This window comes from Acromyrmex echinatior, chromosome 10 (assembly GCF_024713525.1).
Source record: "Acromyrmex echinatior isolate Ae372 chromosome 10, ASM2471352v2, whole genome shotgun sequence".
NCBI classification, from domain to species: Eukaryota; Metazoa; Arthropoda; class Insecta; order Hymenoptera; family Formicidae; genus Acromyrmex; species Acromyrmex echinatior.
Genome location: NC_141861.1, coordinates 6,563,406 through 6,584,229, shown reverse-complemented (window position 1 = coordinate 6,584,229; position 20,824 = coordinate 6,563,406). Strand labels below are relative to the sequence as shown.

Below are 20,824 nucleotides of genomic sequence, written 5' to 3'. Positions count from 1 at the left end.
AATTTCTCTCTCTCTCTCTCTTTCTCTCCTCTGTAAATAGTTAATAACTCTCTTATTCCGATAGGAAAAGATTTATAAAATTATATATGACAAAATCTGCAATTGGGATATTATAAAATAAATGTAGAAATATTGCAACATAAAATATTACTTATTCAGCGTGGCATAATTTTAAGAAAAGAATTAAATGTTTTTTAAAATGATTATAAAAAATATTTATATCTCAAATTGGATTTGTCGAATTTTTAATATTTATCGAATTTTAAATATTACTTGGAAATTTTACAAAATTTCTGACAAAACTGTATTATATAGCGAATTATTTTAGAGTAATTATTGGGAAATTTTTGTCAACTTATTCTTCGACTTCATTATTGTGCAATTCTTTCAATTTACTTATTAGGGTAATACTCTTACCATCGATGTTTCTCTCCCTCGGTGGATTGTAAATAAAATTCGCAGGTAAAGACCGAACTTTAGCCAATCCTGGTCTTACGTGTATTTTTTCATTTACCACCATTGACTCGTGTTCTTTATAATCTTCATCGTCATCTTCGTCGCCATTTATTCTGCCATTCATCACTATGTCATCCTCATCTTCCTCGTCAAGAAGTTCTTCCTGTTCCGCAGCTAATTCTCTCTCCAATTGTGTTTCCATATCCAGCTCGTCTTCCATCTGAAATTAAATTATCACACGTATCTTTGTAGTCGAAATAAAGTAAAAAGAATTTATTATATAAAATTATCTGAAAACGTCACCTGTTTGTGACTTTCTTCCAAATGTTTCATTAGCACAGCGACGACGACGTTCACCAGTACAAATTGTGCCATCAAAACAAAAATCACAAAAAATATTGGTGCGATGATACTGCTCACGCAACAATTTTTAACACAGTCCGCCGCATCATCGCAATCGTCCCTTAGCGTGTCCTTCATGATTCCATTCCAATTGTCACCAGTGGCGACCCGGAAAAGCGTCAAAAAGGCCATGCCAAAGTTACTAAAGTGCGCGTGCTCGCCAAGACCTTGGCAAGGCATATCATCATTGCATTCTGCGGTGAAAAATTAACATTGTTCAATAGCTGCGTTCGATTTGGGCGATTACGCGCTGTAAGCTTCATTCTTCTTCCTTCTGCATGTAATAAATGATAGAATAAAGCGTACAGCGCGTGTGAGCGCCCAAATCGGACGCAGGCAATTACAAAATTCCAGCTATTTCCTATTTTCATGGTCACCTAAAAACTAAATTTAAATTCATATCGTAATATCAATTACCTAGTCGACCGAAAAGTTCCACCCCTAGCGCGGCAAATATAAAGAAAAGTAAAAAAAATAACAGCCCCAGATTTCCGACTTGTGGTAACGCCTGCATCACCGTGTCCAAAAGGGCACGTATGCCCTTTGCCATTTTCAAGAGCTTCAACACCCGGGCTATTCGCAACACTCGCATTACGCGAATTATCGTGGGATTAATGGGGATAATCTTAGATTCGACCTCCTCTAACACGATGCCGACCACTGACAGTATTACTATTCCCACGTCTAATTGGTTCCACCTTCAAGAAGAACGCCATTAGGACTGTTTTTTTCTTACGGACTATATTATTGGTCTACTTATTTTACAACCAACGGCGTGATTCTTGATAAACGTGTTAATAAAAATACTGAAAAGAAATTAGGCTGTTTACTTGTCTTTTAGATAAAGCTGTATGCCGAGGGCGACAAGTTTCATTAAGGATTCGAGAATGAAAACTGCGGTGAAGAAATAATTAAAGATCTTCAGTGCGTAAGTGAGCGCTTTCGGCATCATGTAAAACTCCATCGCCATCGTAACGACATTGAGACCGATAACGGCGGCGATCGCCAGGTCGAAGTACTTGGATGTTACGACGTTGTGGACGAACAGCCGCGCCTTAGAATAGTGGGTGTAATACGGCGGCTCGTGCATTTCTGAAAATTATCATTATTGCATACACATCGGTGTCTCTTAACTCGTAATCTGCTTGGCGTGATGTAGAAGTGGCAACCTAGTTGACCGAGCGGCCACTCACTTCGTCTCTTTTTCTCCATTTGCAACGCGCGCTTAGCCGCTCTTCGCACGCGTTCTTCTTTCTCCTGTTCTTCACGGCATCTATGAAAATTCTCGACCACCACTCCGACGAACATATTCAGCACGAAGAAACCCACCAGCAATATGAACGCGATGAAATACAATAATCGCCACTCAGAGTAATTTTCGATAGGCTACAATCATTTAGTTGGAAATTATGTGAGTACTTGGGGATTCAGTTATATGTGTTATAAATATAAAAATAAATTATATAAATAAAGCGACACTAAAAAATAAATAAAGCATCACCCTTTGAAGGCTATCATACTGCAAATTAAAACTGCATATCTAAATTATAACATATTGTGGAAAAATATCTTTGCGATCAATTGACAGGAAGGTATTGTTAAAAAATATTTACTCATTCGCTATAATTTTCTTACCTGCTGATCGACCCCGACAGCGTCTAGACCAGTATACATGATGTTTACCCATCCATCTCGCGACGATAAAACAAATAATGACATAAGAGCTTTACCAAGATCGTCAAAATTGTACTTTCTGTTGAGCCACATGTTTCGCTTATCGGCCAAACAATCCGTTTTATTGCGTACATTCTTGATATCGGGACCTTCGCAATAATAGAACGCACCCTTAAATAGCTGCACCCCGAGAATACCAAAGATCACGAAAAACGTGCAACATATGAGAACAATGTTGCCGATGGGTCGTAATGAAGACAGCAGTGTCTGGACGACCAGCTTTAAGCCAGGTGCACGATTGATGACACGCAAAGGTCTCAGTGATCTCAGTAGTCTAAATACCTATATTTTTTTTACAGAAATAATTGAGAAAAATATTAGATAAAAATATATATTAGAGAAAAATATCAACATTAAATTTAACAAAATTTAACAAAATTTAATCTACTTATTATTATAATTTAGTCTCAAGGTTACATTTATATTATCAAATAACGTTAAACATTAATTTTCATGAGGATAGTATTTACCCGAATAAATATTTTAATACTATTTGTTTAATCAGAATTGTTGTTCTAGAGAGGATTAAAAAACACAGATACTTGTTAATAAGAATGACAATCTTACCCTTAAAATGCCAAATATTCTGGGGCTACTAGACGAGAGCAATGACATCGATAAATCAATTATAGAAATAATAACGAGAGATCCGTCCATAATATTCCAACCTGATGTAAAATAAGCGTCTGGACCGTATAACATACTCGTTGCGACGACCTAAAGAATAACATTGAAATATAAATTATGCGCAATTTTATATAAATTATAAATAATTTTTCTTATTTATTCTTTCTTAGTTATCATGAAACAATAAAAATTTTATTTAAGTTATCAGTTGTTCGAAATTATTATGTAAATATTATAGACAAAATTTTTGAAACTTATAAAAATTATTGGCACGTATACCTTAATGAACATCTCGATGGCGAAAACAGCAGTAAAAATGTAATTCGCGGTCAATAGAAAAATTCTCTCACGACTGTCCGGCGGTATATTCGGTCGTTCCATTGCCAGAGTAATGCAATTTAATCCAATAAATAACAATACCACGTTGTCGAACCATTTTTGATCCACAAACCATTGACATAAAATGCGAAATCTGCAGTATCGAGAAAACTATTAATTGTACATTACTCTCTAATTATATAAAAATGCTAATTATTTACTTTAATTTTATATATTTGCAGCCAAAAAAAAAATTTTATAATATTATAATATTATTATAAAATAAAATCTACATTATTTTTCCAGCAGTTAATTTATTCTACATCCTTATATTTTTATTATTCTTTATTATTATATCCCCATTCTTTCCAGTTTATAGTAAAATTTCAAACGCTAGTCAAGCAACATTACTCCTATTTATAATGTTACCTGTTATTTGGTGGGAATAAATATAGGGAATAATTGTCACGCTCCTGCAGGCAGCCCTTAGGTTCGAAAAACATGAATATTTTTTTTATTCTTTCGATACTGCTTGCGCTACCATGACCATTCGACGGTGGAGTCTGCTCGCCACCCGTTCTCGGACGTTCCTCTTCTTGTTCATGGAGTCGTTTGATTCTCGGCAGCGGACCGGTCTCCATCGAGAGATTATTGATCGTGCGTGGGTTCGAGGACGGTGCGAGCATCTCGTCCAATGGTAGCGTTTTCCTCGTGGACGTCTGAACATTCTCGTATCCGCGCAGTGAATTTCTCCGTGAAAGCTCGCCAATCCATCGCATCTGTAAATCACGTTCCAGTAATTCCTATAAAGATTCACGAAAAATTCTTCTTTTTCTTTTAAAACAAATATCTTAATGTATGTGTAAAATGTAATGCTCATATAAATATAAATAAAGAATTTTATGAAGCAATTTTGTTGAAGTATTTAAAAGTTAGCTAGATTCAGAGCTGAATAACTTTATTAAATCATCAAAATAATTATATAGGACAAGCATAATGAGCAACCCTGTAAAAAGTTTTTACATCGTAGCAATCAATATGAGTCTTATATAATTATTCTGATAGTTTAACAAAATTATTTTCAAATCTGTATAAATCTATATAAATTTTTAGATGCTTCGAGCAAAATCGTCGTTTCTGTGTATATGTGTCGCTTTATTATTATAATATTTTAAATAGTACTTTTTAATGATATCGATAAATATCTTCAACAGGCAACACGTGATATAAAATCAACACAATAATAAAGTAACAATTTATGATCTAAGAAATGTCAATAAAGATATTGTGTCTCTCGCACAATTTACCTGGTTAGGCGTAACTGTGTAACGACGAATCGACCATGGAGCATGGCTTTCGAGCGAATTATTAGGACTCAAACTACGATTATTGCTTGTCAGGACGGTTGTTCGATTATTGGGCGCATCGCGTTGAGTATCGTTTCTTATCGAACCGTGTAAATAACCGCCATTAAATCTGCAAGAAATCAAATATTAATTGTTACTATTACAATTATTATATTGCGGTATTTATTTTATTATTTCCATATTAATTTAATGTACATAAAATAATTAACAAAAACGAATATTGCATGATATAATGCAATATTTGTTTTTGCTGAAAACTTGTTCAGTGAACTCTGGATTAATTAATTAATTAATTAATTATTCATGTCTTTCGAGAATAATTTGGGATAAATAATCCCAAATAATATTTTTACAACATACGTTAGATTGGATCCAACGAGAGTACTACGCCCATTGTTTAGTACAGTAGTATGGCCGGTGTGTTCATCATCGCTTTGCGACCATCGTTTCCTCCCCAAAGATGGCCGCGACAAGCGCCACGAGTATCCTCTTTGTATCCTCGGCGGACTGAAATGGAAAGAAGTGGTATCAGAAAAAAGAAAAGCATTTAATGTAACAGACAAAACGTAGATACCTAGAACTCGAGTCCCTCGTTGAGGGATTAACAACGGCCGTAACGAGGCTTATGCGTCTCGGGAATTGACCAGCTATTAAATTATTTGTCGGTATTTTGTTGGATACATCAGGTAACTTTAGCAATCCCGAGGGTATACTGCACTGACTCTGCGAATACAAAGCACTCGTCATTATCATATTTTCTCGTAACATATCTTCTTTAATCCAGAATTCTAATAAAATACAGTAGGAAATCTTTTGAACTCAAAATTGTATGGAAGCTTCGCGATATTAACTAATCTAATTCGATGTAAAAAACGGATGGTTTTTTTAAGTATAGGTACGAATGTATTATGTATATCAATCACACGGCAAAAACTTCCGTCTGCGTCGTTTAACGACGACGAGTTTTTTTATTAAAATGAAAACAACGTACACCAGATCGATCGATGGACTCGATTGAAAGGGCAGCAGTCGGATAAACTGCTCGACAATTGAGGTCTCTGTAGCCAACATCTAACGTGGTGTTCGGAGAGTCTTGAGGAGTGGCTGCTGTATGAGTAATTATCGGCGGCTGACCCGCCACACCCATCATCTTGCTCTCTTTCTGGATGTTACACTTAGGTTCATCGATCCGTTGCTTCCATACGCTGTTCTGCTTCTCCCTGTTGTCCTTGTACTTCCTAAGCTCTTCTGCACTTTGCCATGAATTTTTTTGATCCTACAAGTCGCACGAGGGAAATTTGATATCGATTCATTCAGATAAATCAATAAAGTGAACAACTCGTTTGTTATAATTCTATTCGTACTTCTCTAGTAATCAATACAATGAATACAATATATAGATAACTCGGAAATTACATTTTTTAGTATATTTAATTCATGCCTAGAATATTTTAGATGTCTTGCGAATCTTAAAATATTACGCTGATCCTTTTCTGTAAAAGATTCTGAAAGAATATTTTAAAATGGAGACATTCGCAATCAATCTTTTCCGCGTGATAGAAAATGAGGAATAAACGAGGCTAGGATTCTAGATTTATTTGGAGCGACTGCGAGCAACTACCTGGGTATACGTATCGCTGTCAGAGATCGAATGCGATCCCGATATTCTTGACGATCCATCCTCGCTGCCTATTCCAGCTTCTTTTGCGGCGAGTCTTTTTGCCAATTCTCTTTGCTCTCGTTCTCTCCTCTCGTTTCTCTACAAAATATCATCAGTTATATCATCAGTTCTCTACAAAGTACCATCAGTTATATATCCTTCATATACACGTATATATGATTATAAATTAAATTTTCATAAACATAAATATATTTAATCAGGGAATAATTATGATTTTTTACGTAAACGATCACTTGGGGTATTTTTATACTCTAATTAATCATTATTATTAACAATATATTATTGATTTCCGATTTATTAATATTTTAAATTAAATATTATGGGTATAGATTTAATTACAATTTTCTCTCTCTCTCTCTCTCTCTCTTTCTTTCTCTCTAAAAAAAATTTAAATGGAAATTACAAATAAATATTAAATGAAATAAGCATGTTTTTAATGGAATTGCATATTTAAAGAGTTTATAGAATTAATTATTAAAAAAAGAAAGAAAATATGTTAAACAATATATTCATACAAAACAATATTTTACAATTCACATTTTCGTCGGGATATAAAAACATCACAAATGACTATTCCCCAGATTAAAACAGATTTGTCTGCAATATAAAACAATCATTAGATTGAATTGTCTACAATACAAAACAGTCATTAGATTAAATTTTTAGTATAGATTGGAAGATTTTTATAGATATAGTTATTTATGTTTATATGAAAGTAAAAAATGAAAATGGAGAAGTAGATTAAGTAATAAAATAACTCTAACTAATTTGCATTAACTAGATATTTATTTTATATTTTTGTTCTTCTGCATTAAATATTATATTGTGAATAAGAAAAACATATTATTTTCTAATTCCTACCTCCGACGAGAAACCTTCAACAAGAATGGCGACTAGAAGATTAAAGAGGACGTAGTTGCCGAAAGTCATCAATGCTACGAAATAAAGCGCAGCCCAATGAGACGTCTTCTGCATACCGTTGAAGAGGACGACATTCCAATCTTCCTGTGTGAGAATCTACATAAAAAGAAGAATGGGAAGAGATTCCCGCTGCATATAAATGAAATAGATGTCTACACTTATTTATTCAGGCACGTGATCGGCAAGACGTTCTTTCTTTCGAAGCGTGGCAAAAATTTACGTAGTGTAAAACATGTTCGCGCGCAGATAAAAAAAATCTTATATATCTTTTGTTAAGATTCAAATTGTATGTGTGTGCATGTGTGTGCGTGTGTGTATGTATGTTTGCAAATTATAATGAGTACGATCAAATAATTGAAATTATTGGACAAATATAACGAAATTACAATAAAATTAGTAATTATGACACTATTATAATTATAATATTATTATGCAATAAATGTATATATCTCTATTTAAAGATTCTATTATATCTATTGATTTAATCGTTAGCATATTAATACATTGGTGTTAACCGTTTTAATTACGTATGTATTTCAATTGAATTATACATTGCGTTAAATATAGTTAGTTGCGTTAAATATTATTTATGTTTATATAAAAGTAAAGAATGAAAAATGGAGAAGTATATTAAGTGATAAAATAACTTTAACTAATTAACTAGATTTGGAATCAAACAACTTATTTTTACAAAATATTTTTTAAATTATTTTTTTTTTTAAATTCATTTTTTAGATACATGAAATCGCGAGAGATCGACGTTCAAAACAAGTCGAGTCCAAATATTCGATAGAGATGCACGAAACGTTTTGCCAATCAGTGTCGCAATACTTCGTAAAAATGCATGCGTCATGTTTTCTATCAAGAATTTCTCTTTGCGAGAGCTTTCGTGTTCTATCCATGTATTCGTCTATCTAACTGTATCAACTCTTCAGTCTATCTTCTAGTTCTCCTTCTAGCCTGATAATGTTACACGCTGTTTAAAAATTTTTTAAATCAACATTCAAAAGAAATTAATTCAATGTACCGAATAAACGATTAGTCGAGTGTTAATAGGATTGTTATTTACATGCGCAAAAAATGTATCGTAATTTGTTAATAGTATTCAATCTAATTCGAATTTAAACAATTTTCGCGTGACAAGAATGAGATTTAACGATACAAATAATTAGAAAGCAACTGTCAACATATATTTATTATTTAATTTATTAACATTTATGGACATTTATTCTTTTTAAATTATAAAACAAATATCTATTATCGCGAATAAAAGCATATATATCACTGATACATAATAATCATTAATTGTGCAGTGACAAATTTAAAAAGTTATCGATATGCATCAGACTGCATCGTAGAATACAGATGTAAACGGAAACACGTGATAGAAAGGCAGAAACTCGAGCAGCTTCTGCAGCACATCAGTTGCTTTACATGGAGATGAGGCGTGTGCTGAATCGAGATCACAACACACACTCGTGGGTAGAGTCATCGTCGCGCAGTTTGATCTGCGCGAGTAAACGAAATGGTGAACGTCGACATGTATACGTATATACCGATTGCACGCATGTAAATACAAAGCAACCATTAAGGCTCTGTCACTCGGCACGGATAACAAAGAGAGAAGAATGGACGAAGCGTAGGCGAGCTTAGGGGACAGTGGGATGTCTGGGTCCGTTTGCTCAACACGAAGAAAAATATATGTATATATACATATATATATATACGATCCGGCGATCTGTACAGACAGAGAATGTGGACACGAATATAGGTAGGAGAAAAAAGACCGTGTACACGAAAAATTGGCTACGCATATATACGTGTATGTCGCTTTAAACATGTAAAAAATTCGTTATCATATAGTGTTAAGAGAGGGAGGAACAGTGGTACCTGAAAAACAGTGACTAGTGCCCAGACGATGTCGTTGAAATGTTTGCGATCACAGCGACACAATGGGTGCCGCGAGACCACCTCGGCACAGGTGCAGGGCCGACTCCGGTCCGCCCACATGCAAAACTTACCCCCGAACAGGTACATCCCTAGGATGCTGCAACCGAGACAATCCGCTGGCCTAAAGTATCCCCGCGATAGAGATAAACAGTGGGGTGAGGTGGGACCAAGTGGTTGATGGGATTAGAACGGTACGATCGCCGTTCAGCGTCTCCGTTCTCACTGTTTTACTATATATATATATATATATATATATATATATGAGCGACCTTGTTATTTATGTAATTAATTAATGCAGGAAGTACATATGATTGATTAACTTTATCTGGTATATTTATCGTAATAATTACTACCACGTCAGTGACATTTGATTATGAATATTGTACGAACATTAATGTCGTTAGTGTCGATCATTAGCATTTTTGCATCAATTGACAGGTGACTATGATGAAGTTGCTGATCTATGAAATATATATTTAGATAAAAAATTAGAAAATTATTTTAAAATAACGTATTATTTTCTCTTCTTATTTAATGATTATATAATAGCTTGATTTTTAATTGGCTCTGTGAAATGTCAGACCGCACAATAAAAACGATTGTTAAGAAATCGTTTTTGTTCGTTATAATCTGTAGTTCGTTATTATTTTTGTGCTTAAGTACTCAAAGTAACAATCTAGGTTTAAAGCTCATATTTTAAAAATATTTCAACAAAGAGAAACGTCTATTTTTAACTTTTATATATTATGTACATGTATGCGATAGGAGATTTTTTTCGATTTTTCCATTCATCGTGCCAATACATATATATTACAGATATAAATATCCGTCTTTAATGCTTTTATATTTTGTGTTAAATCATAGCATAATAATTTTTAAGTAACATTGAATCAAATATTACGAATTATATATCGAATTAATATTCAAATAATAAAAATTATTACAAAAATGCGTTTTCTCTCAAATTACAAAATTTAAATTTACTATTTAATTATTTGTAATATGAAGAATTTAAATAATTGAAATTTTTTTTTTGCATCAAGTTGTTTCTAAATTGATTAATAAAGTTAATTTTAACAGATTCGGTTTTTGGAGAACGGAGGCACTGGATATCGGTAAGGAATTAAGCAAATGTGTTGGACAAAACAGCGAAAACGACTGTCACTCGAAGCTCGTACAGTCACATTCTGCAAGTTCGGCGTGTTAGTATATATATATAAATATATGTATTTTGTATATTTGCAACAATACAGGCGAATGCGTGTAAAGTAGGTATACATTTATGGATTGTGGGCGGATCATATCGACTGTGTGCGGTTGTAACGGTTTATTCGACGGGACGGAACAAGGAACAAGAACTAAAATTAAAAAAAAAAATTAGTTACTTTTTATTCAAAGAACAACTATAAAATTTCTTCTCATTAAAGTACATTTAATTCTCCCTGAAATTAGTCAAAGAGACGTCATCAAATGTAAATCAAACATTTCATGAGTTCGCGTATATCATATAATCTCTCGACGTAATGCGTATATCATACAAACGTATTAATTGTTTAATGTTTCACGCGGGCAATCAATAATGCTAATTTTAGGACGCACATTGGAACAATAATTGACTCTAACACGACGTGACGTCCGGTTCGCGGAAGTCATAACAAACATTTATTCGGACGCGTCCGCAAAAGTATTATCTGTCAAGCCTGTCAGTTGTGTTACGTTGACTGATTTTTCTTGCGAATTTCGTTTCGTTGACGTTGAAGGAAAGTCGGGGGCGCCGAACGTGGGCAAACATAACGAGAGCTTTAAATCAACGTCGACAGAAATCCGCACACACTTTACGGATGTAAACTGGCGTGAAAATAAACGGGGCGGAAAGAGAGCTTCGGTAACGCGGTCGCGAAGAGAAGAGAATAGTGGAGAAAATAAGGCACCTGCCGTTGCAGAATGTCACGGCGAACGTTTTACGAGAGAGGGAAAAAAGGGATAATTGCCACAAGCGTAAATATATAATCCTCTAATACGCAAATACGGTGTAATATGTATTACGGAAAAATCTGTCTCAGCGAGTATTTACAAAAAGATACGCACAAATCTACCGAGACTGCACTGATGTTAATACGATATTACGTGCCTTGCGCGATCTATATATATATTTACCTGGCTCGTATTTCTAAAATTAAGTAAAAAGAAATTGTCTCTCTCTCTCTCCACTACAACTAGAAAATACTAGTTGGTAATCCTTCGGACTACCATAATAATCTGATAACTTAGGCTACCAAAGCTGGATCAAATCTGATCCAACTTCTAAAAAGCATTCTTTTTCAAAGTATATACATATTTAGTTAAGAAAATATATAGTAACAATTTTAAATGAGTATTTACTTTTAAATAGATGCAGATACGTGCGGTAACATAATAATAAACGAGATAAAAGCTGTTTAGTTATTCGGGCTTCTCCGAAATCTACGTGTTGAGCCTTTTGGTCTATATATTAGTTTACGTCGAAGGTAGAAACGCGTTTTGTTCGTGTTATTCGTGTACGTTGGAGATGGATACGAGGTCCCATCTCAGGTCCTCGGGTGTTTAATTATGAAGGATTTTCTGACGCGACGATTCTCCTGTCGGGTCGAGTCGATATTTCACGCACGCATTGTACAACACGGGACGAAGTTCTTTTGCGCTCGAGTCGTCGTGGGCGTTTTAAAGAGAAAGTGACAGAAAAGTTACGGATAGAACGAGTAAGAAAAGAAGAAGAGAGAAAGATAGAGGTAGGATAGTACGAAGAGAAGTGTAATGTCGTAAGTGGTGAGGTGAAGTATAGTGAGAAGTAGATAGTGAAGTATAGTGAAGTACAGGGAAGACACAGAGAGAAATATATAAGCGTGTGGCAGAGAATAGTTTATATTGTGCTACACTGTTAAAAATGTGTGACGTGATATCGTGACATCATTTTTTAATTACGTTTAAAGTGCACAATTATCGTAGGTGAAGTGTGTGAAGAAGCATGAACGCCGAGACCACGTTGATTTCTCGGCGTGTGATTTTGCTTCTAATTTCGTAGAAAATCTAAGAACACGATTCGCGCTATTTGTCGGTCGCCGCTGATTGCGACGCTTCTTTTTAGCAGTGTAACTGGTAAAAGTTCTGTAGTGAGGTACATGAATGTCGATCTTCGTAAGAAGACGTGATGTGCAGCGAGGTGTGATATATACGCGCGGTACAAGAAGACAACGGCAACAGCAACAACGACAATGCCGACCAAATGTCTAAGAAAACACATCGCATGCAAAGCAATTTGCGCAACACGCGCGTTATACCGATATGAACCGGGGCAAGAGTTTCATTTTCGTCGATATATTGGCAGTTCAGGCCAGGACAAAGAGCCAACCCTGGGATCGCCATGTAATCCTAGAACGGCCATTTATCGTATCATTTAGGCAGGATATGACCTGTCCGGGCGATCCTAGAATGGCTGCCAAACAACACAAATATTCTGAACACGTCCAGAAATATCGACTTATTATCTGGACGATTTTATCATCTTTTAGTTTCGTTCTTCTGTTTTTTTTATTCCTGCACTAAAATTTTTTTTCGTCTTCGCGCCAAAAACTCAAACACATCTATTTCATTTATATTTAAAACAGTCTTAAGTACAATCTTAAGATGTCATAAGCCAATCGCAGAATCATATTAGCATCTTAAGGCATTAGGACAATTTTAAAATAAGAACCGCTATGAATATCAATCTATATTCCAAAAGTGTACACCAGTTCAATTAGAGAAAATAAACTTATAGTGTTCCCATTGCACTCGCAATTTAAACGTTTGCATTATTTGTGTTGTTGCTCCTCGTTTGGACGCGCATAATGGATGTTTATTATCCACTGCCATGAGAACGTATGGAACGTATTGACATGATATTTTCCATCGTTCAATCGCTTTGAGACTCTATTGACGAATATTTCTACACACCGGTCTTCGGTTTCCTATATTGTTAAAGATTCCAGTGGCGCAATTAGCATTATAACTAAATTATCTATTCTGATAATATCAATATAACATCAATATAAAAGTAATGTCAACATCACCGATACAGGGATAAGCGAATGAGTATGCCAAGCGTCTAAGCAAAATTTTCTCCTGAGCGAAAATGCCTGCACTCTTACAAAAATCTCATGTTTTTTTAAAGCACATTCGAGCGTGTTAATTAATCATTAGATCCTTAGAATCCTTACGTGACATTGTTACATATCATATCATTTGTTCATCTTTTTTTATTACGTGCTCAAAATTGTAATTGATAATTCTGATAATTATTATCTTGAAACATTTGTAAGCTGTAGGTAATTTCGCTCGTCATTGCGACACACAGAGAGAACAAGTGCATGCGAAGGCATATCAGAAGGGAGCCAGCTCGACGCGCTTACAGAAGACGCGGCAGGAGGCAGCGTATTAACGCACGCGTATATTGTGCTTGTAAAGTGACGAATAAACGTAAAATGAAGAAGCACCACCGGGATTATCGCCGGCAATCGTATGTAACGTTTGATAATCCACTCCGGATAATCCGTGTGCCTCGTCTCTAAGCTCCCAGTACCGGCTCTAGGGAGGCTTTGTCTCCTCTTCTCCAATGTATCCATCGCAGAAAATACGATATTGAAGAATGATCTCCCTTGTAAAAAAGCCTCATAATACTTCGTTAAGCATACTTTATTAAAGTCTTTATTACTTCTAAAGTCGGTACCGGTAGCCTCCTCCTGACTTACCCCTTCCCCCCCTCCCTTCCCCCCCCCCGTCGAAGAGATGACGACGACATGCTGGAAAGCGCTTATCTCCCAGTATACGTTACCTGAGGCCTCAGAAATCATATAAAGTGCAGGCGGACGCACGTTGCGACAGATCGCATGACTTTAACTTGTCGGAAAACCAAAACGTGATAGTACGTATGTATACTTAGCGTATATATATATATATGTAGATGCGGTGTAGTATAACGTTAATATATATGCACGAATAAATATATATAAGTAATATACACTATACAGAGAAATCAAAAATGCCCTCGAGAAGATACGTGAAAAAGTATCCTTTTTTTTCTTTCTCTTTTTTTTTTTTTTTTTTTTTGGTAGGTACCTGAAACACCGTCACAATAGCCCAGAGTAACGAGTCAAAGTTTTTCCTATCACACTCGACGTCAGAGCTGCCTTTCATCGTTTCACAGAATTTGCAACCAAACAGGTTCATCCCGAGAATACTACAACACAACGAAACGTGCAATGTACTTCCTTATCCATATATATATGTATATATATATACGTAGACTGAGATAAAATGACAAAAAAAATGATAAAGAGATAGAAACAGAATAAACGGAAAGAGAGGGGAATAAAGCTCGATTAAGACAGAATCGCGATTTATAAAGCATGACTCGGCCAAGTAATCGATCAGTTCAAAATATGTATATACAAAGAGTTCTAAATCCATCGGATATTTTTTCAACTATAAATTCGATTTATGAAAGGAGACTGTCACAAACATTAAATTTTAAATTATTTAATTCTAGAGAAAGAGAGGAAATATTAAATATCTATTTAAGAGTAAAGTTTATTTAATTATGTAGAATCAAATAATTCTCACAGAAGCCCCGCCAAAAATAACATTCAATGTTGAATTTATTTATGACTGAATGAACATCCGATAGATTTTATGACATTTCGTATATATCATGTGTCTCGTAATACGACGAAAGTGCAGAATCGATCGAGTGACATTCTTTTACGATCTTTATGTCGTAAAGTATAATATCCGTTGGTAAACACGACGTATCTCATAAAAGGATGTGTAGGATGACAATACCGGTTTTTAGAAGCGCTTGAGAAAACTTGAATCGATTTTGACATGAACTTTCGTCGTCCATCGTAATCTGAAACCTTGGCCGAGTAAGTCGGGAGCTTGCTTGCGATCACGATGCAAGTACATCGAGAGTACTTCGTTATTTAGTGTACGCCGGCCGATCAAAGAAGGAAAAATTCCTCTAAAGCGGATCTGTTGGAACTTCATTCGCGGCTTGCGGCTAAAGAAGGATGCAAACACCTAGAAATGGCCGTCGAAGAAAATGTCTACGGATCGGCGCGCAGAGGCGTACCCGCAAGCATTTGCATAGTTTCGTACGACTTTGTATTCACTTCTGAAGGTTCACTTTATGTTCAAGAGAGAGTTTCAAACAAAAAAGATCACCACATTTGCGGACTTGCGTCAAATGCGCGATGTTACCAAATGTTCTTCCCTGCTCTTTTCTTCTTCGCAATTCCTCGAAAAAAAACTGCTTGTAAATTACATTTTACACATTAAAATATTGACTTTTAATTCTATTTTAATCTAAGAAATGCTTAAGGCTACTCTTGTCACCAAGACTATTAAAAAATAAAATTTTTAGGTATTTTAACAATGTTATTGATGATATACATTTAATAATAATAAAATCTCTCTTTTTTTTTACTTTTAAACATTTTAAACGTTTAATTAATTGTTGAAGTTATTCGAGTACAGCGAAATTTTCAATGTTTGCGTCTACGTGTCTGCGGCAGATATCGGGCAATCATTGCAGTATCGAGATCGCAATAGCGAGGGCTGCGGCTGCGGTGAACGGCAAATCGGCTATCGAACGGTCGTAAAACGCGTCGTAAACGCACGGATGTATATAGTGGGAGGTCCTACGCAGCATGACGAGATATATATATGTATATATATGTAATTCTGCAGAGCGGGGGTATATGTCGAACATTCGCAAGCTGTTCTAATATCGAGGGCCACACCGAGGCGCACGCACTTAATTATAGGCGCTCAGAGTAGCAAGAGAGAACGATAGCGGGAGAGAATCAAGTGTATATATGAATATAAATCAAGAATATGATGATAGTAAATATATATATATACATATAGCCTTTCATACTCGTCGCTAAGACGTCCAGCAGAAAAGCATCACATGCACACACATGTAAATATATATTCCATATACGTATATATATATTTATATATAGATATATTTTCTAGATAAACGTCGAAAGTACGTTTGATGCCTCAAGCTATAAAGGAGGAGCCGGCAGCAGACCGGCTCTCTCCTTGTAATAGATCGTGCCAACAAATACCATCGTCATTACCATTAACAACGTCAGAAAATATGCCGCTCAAAGAAACGCTAGGAGACGCGAGAACACGGGACAACTGCTGGTAAAACTGTTTGAGAACTTCTATATATATATATGTGATATGCATAATTGATGGCGGCTTATACACCGCGCAAGAAACAAAGTAAAAGCGAATAAAGTAGAAGAGAAAGGTATGAACGGAAGAAAGTCACCTAATGTAGGCCTCGGTTCGAAGAGCAGCGGCGCGCGATTTGCTCCTGAAGCTCGAAAGCTCGTAGAAGCGAACAAGAAGTTGTTTTCGAAATATCAAGTGTCGACGACATTATTATCAGCGTCATTGTTATCAAATAAACATGATTAAATTTAAAATGATGCTGAATGAATAATTAATAAAAGAACAGGAAGAAAGATAGAAGTCAAAAAATTCTTTTTTAATTTGAAGGATTATAATTATTACATGTTTTTTCAAATATAAGTAACAGATATTTTAAATGAAAAAAATCTGTTAAAACTATCTAGGATTCTTATTCTTTTAAAAGTTGAAGCTTGTTTCCACTGAAGTAGATCATCTTGATTGGCTTCTTCTTTTTTTTTATAAGAGTAGGAAAAGTTAATGAGCCGATTGGCACGATCGACTTCAGTGCTCTCTAAAGTGTGAAACAGTTTATTCTTTTAGAGTAAGATTTATTCTAAAGAATTTATATATATGTAGAGAGCGGGAAGGAGTCTTTAAAAAAAGATATTTTAATCTAAAAATAATTTTTTAGGGATAAAAACTGATATATTATACTATCATATTTATAAAGCTACAAAATAAAATTTGATTATTAAACGCAATTTTTATCGCCATTATTACCGAGAATGAATATGTTGTAATAAAATCTACAAAATCATTGAACTTTTTCATGATATTCCCGTAAGCCTCCCACATGATTTATAAGATTAATGGTTAATGTTATCGTCATCGACGCTTCATATTTCCAAGCTCTTGCTCAATTTGTTTGAACAATACCTATCGGCAGTTTCGTAACTTCGATCCGTCTTGCCAGACATGCAAACGTTACTAGGCTGATGAGATGATAATTAGAACAGGAAGACGCGACAGCGCCCCATAATCCGAGTAAACGCGACACGTAGGTTCAGTCGGGCGGTTTCCTCGCGGTTGAACTCATCAAATTACTCATCGGCGATGATACCGATTCGCGAAATGGGCTAACGACACACGCAAGAAAAAAAAGAGAAAAGAAACAGAGAAGCGGAAACGGAGAGAAGATCCGGCGACGTGGGCCCGAGGCCCGTAATTCCGCGGCAGTGTCGCTGACGCGGACGAAGATAGGACGACTTACCTGAATATAAAGATGAAAAGTACTAAAAGAGAAAAGAATACGGCAACGTTATCCATGGTGCGCAGCATCACGAAAAGCTGACGTCGTAGATTGGGTAGAAATCGCACTAGCTTCAGGATCCTGAGGAGGCGGAACGTACGCAGGACACTCAGACCGGAACTGCCACCACGCTCCTCTACGACTGATTGGCAGAGCTCGACGACGCTGTAAACGTGTTGCAAGGAGTGCAATCGTGTTATCGTTTGTCAACTTATTGTAGACGATCCGTTCTCGAACAGCTTTACGAGACAGCCATAACGAATGAAACGATCTACTACCGTCTGTTATGACTTTCTCGTAAAGTCGGAATGTGACTATAAAGTTGAAGGAATTGCGCTGACAATCGTATGTGTGTCTACATATTTTACACCGCAATACTGTATACGTGAGCTATTTAATATTATTGTTTACACACGAAGGCTATTATTTTTTTATATTATAATATCAAAGTTTGCGAAGAAAGTTGTCATACCTCAGAACGACGACGATGCCGTCGAAAACGTTGAAGCCGTTACTGATATAACCGAATGGACCTTCCGCTATTATCTTAAGCAACATTTCCACCGCGAAGATTGCCGAGAATACAATGTTGCTTATCTCAACGGCCACTGTTAACTGTTCTGGCTGAGTACATAATATAACATAATTAGTAACATAATCATAATTAGTAATTACACAAAGTTCTATCTTCATTTTAATTACGTTATATCGAGAATAGGAAAGAACATCTAAGAAAAGAATATCTAATAGGAAACAATATCTAAAAATTTCACTAGCTCATACAGCTCAGAAAATAATTTTGTTGAACTATCGAAATAATTATGTAGGAATCATGTAGGACACTCAAACTAAAATATGAAAATTTCATGCAGCATTGCGTATCATGTTTGAGTGTCTCATATAATTATTCTGATAGTTCAACAAAAATTATTTTCAAATTTGTATTTAGCTAAATTTTTAAACATTTCAGCAAAATTATTCTTTCTGTATAAATATCTAATAATTGCCCAGCAATATTATTATATTTTGTTTTTTACATGCAAAGTAGAAAATATTGTCAAACTTGTAATGGAATACGTTAATAAGAATACACAAAGCAGTGCTAAAAAGATCTGAAATGACATCGAAGTAATTTCAAGTTCCAGTGAGAAATCACCTGATTGTGATATTCGATTCCCATGCTCAAAGTATTGATGAGGATCGCCAATAGAATACCCTGTTGAAAGTATTTGTGTTCGACCAGCTTCTTGATCCACCGTCTTATACAGCGCAATGTGCAGATACAGCAGCTACCGGCGCGTCTTAGAAGCTGTCTAGGCCGCGAGGACTTTTGCCACTTCTCACCGTCTTCCGGCCATTGTTCACCTGCCTGCAGCTCGCAGCAACAGGAACAATTGTCAACGTCGGACGTCAACCACTGCGTGCGATCTTCCAATGTGATGTGACGATCTGTTATACCTAACACATTAACTCATCTTTATATTTTTTTTAAGTGCAAATTCTATTAGTTGTTTGTAAATATTTTTTTTAAACTTAAAACTGGAATAGATGTTCAAAAGCATTCAAATTTATTTTTTATCAAAATTTAGAATGTCTTAAAAATGTAATGTTTTCATTTAAAAATTTTATTATTTTGATAGTTTTTATTTTAATATTTTTAAAAGTCGGACATAATAATGAGTTATAAGTTGATTTAAAAGATGTTTAAAACATTCATAGATAAGAATCCGTATAATAATAAATATAATAACTCATGTACTTCAATTTTACGACAAATCGTATCTATCGTACGTCACATTGACTTGCCTTTCGTGAGAGAATTTAAAAATGAATCGAGCGCTAGTTGGCCGGTTGGCAGAGCAGCACTGAGAGCACCACTGAGAGCCAACAATTCCTGACACGTCATAGCCTCGTTGCCACCCAGTTCGGCTTGCATCTGCGACAGTATGCCATATTTAAGAGAGGAAAAGACCTCCACAATTTACGAAGCGACCATGGCAATTGGAAATACCTGCGCGTGGTCCGGCAGTGGACTGGACCAAACGTTACCATCGCCCGTCTGTGTCATCTTCTCGCTCGAGCAGACGTTACGTTCGCCCGGTGTCACCGTCAACCCCGGCTGCAACGCATTCCCGACATTATTGCTGCCATGGAGCAATACCACGTCGCTAAACATTACGCTGCTTCTTCTCCGATAATGCGTACATGGTGGACTCAACAACGTGCTGTTCGTCTAGAAGGCGATAATCAAGCATACGTTACACACTACGGCAGGCGCTCTCTCTCATAACCGTTCTCGGCCCAAACTTGTAGCATTAAGGGAAGAAACTTTATGCACTTTATCTTGCCGTACCTAAAGCTCAAAATCTCTTTGTTGTGCAAACGTTCTCTCTATTATCATCGACGAGAAATTCGACGAAACACGATGAAACGCTAATGTTCTTCTACATGAAAAGCATGTATAATCACTATGAGGACACTACTATCGATATAAAGTGCAAGATAAATGTCAGCGAAGAGAATAGCTTAACGGAAAGAGCGCTAAACAAATTCAAGACGTTCATTCAAAGACGTTCTTGCTTACAGTTGGTTGCTTGCTAAGATCAAAGTCGAATGTGATATTTCTAGAGAGCAAAAAGCTCAAGCGGCGTAAATGAAACTACCGGAGAAACAAAATAACATTATGAATCTCCAATTCAATAATAAAATTATGACTTCTATATCGTTTCGTTATTCATCTCTTATTTTATTTTAATTAATTAATTAATTATTTAAATATTATATTTTATTGGAAAATCATTTTCCGATATTTCATTTACCGAACTTCAATTGCAC

At 35.5% G+C, this 20,824-nt stretch overlaps 1 protein-coding gene across 6 annotated transcripts in view; it reads right to left on the bottom strand.

Moving 5' to 3' along the window:
- The window catches only part of Ca-alpha1T (Ca[2+]-channel protein alpha[[1]] subunit T), a 56,242-nt gene that overhangs the window by 4,982 nt on the left and 30,436 nt on the right, over positions 1-20,824 (bottom strand). For 3 of the 6 annotated variants that reach the window (XM_087410821.1, XM_087410820.1, XM_087410824.1), the window contains 21 exons: positions 20,001-20,222; positions 19,796-19,925; positions 19,146-19,447; positions 18,462-18,613; positions 17,951-18,154; positions 9,397-9,553; positions 7,447-7,602; positions 6,526-6,663; positions 5,896-6,180; positions 5,479-5,627; positions 5,265-5,411; positions 4,845-5,013; positions 3,967-4,340; positions 3,499-3,691; positions 3,160-3,309; positions 2,494-2,874; positions 2,052-2,244; positions 1,689-1,950; positions 1,276-1,556; positions 760-1,052; positions 418-676 (listed from right to left, as the gene is read on the bottom strand). In XM_087410821.1, coding sequence (XP_087266947.1) covers positions 418-676; positions 760-1,052; positions 1,276-1,556; positions 1,689-1,950; positions 2,052-2,244; positions 2,494-2,874; positions 3,160-3,309; positions 3,499-3,691; positions 3,967-4,340; positions 4,845-5,013; positions 5,265-5,411; positions 5,479-5,627; positions 5,896-6,180; positions 6,526-6,663; positions 7,447-7,602; positions 9,397-9,553; positions 17,951-18,154; positions 18,462-18,613; positions 19,146-19,447; positions 19,796-19,925; positions 20,001-20,222 — 4,597 coding nt within the window. Of the gene's footprint in view, positions 1-417; positions 677-759; positions 1,053-1,275; positions 1,557-1,688; positions 1,951-2,051; positions 2,245-2,493; positions 2,875-3,159; positions 3,310-3,498; positions 3,692-3,966; positions 4,341-4,844; positions 5,014-5,264; positions 5,412-5,478; positions 5,628-5,895; positions 6,181-6,525; positions 6,664-7,446; positions 7,603-9,396; positions 9,554-14,589; positions 14,711-17,950; positions 18,155-18,461; positions 18,614-19,145; positions 19,448-19,795; positions 19,926-20,000; positions 20,223-20,824 lie in introns of all 6 variants that reach the window. The other 3 variants (XM_087410822.1, XM_087410825.1, XM_087410823.1) reach the window with 2 other exon arrangements.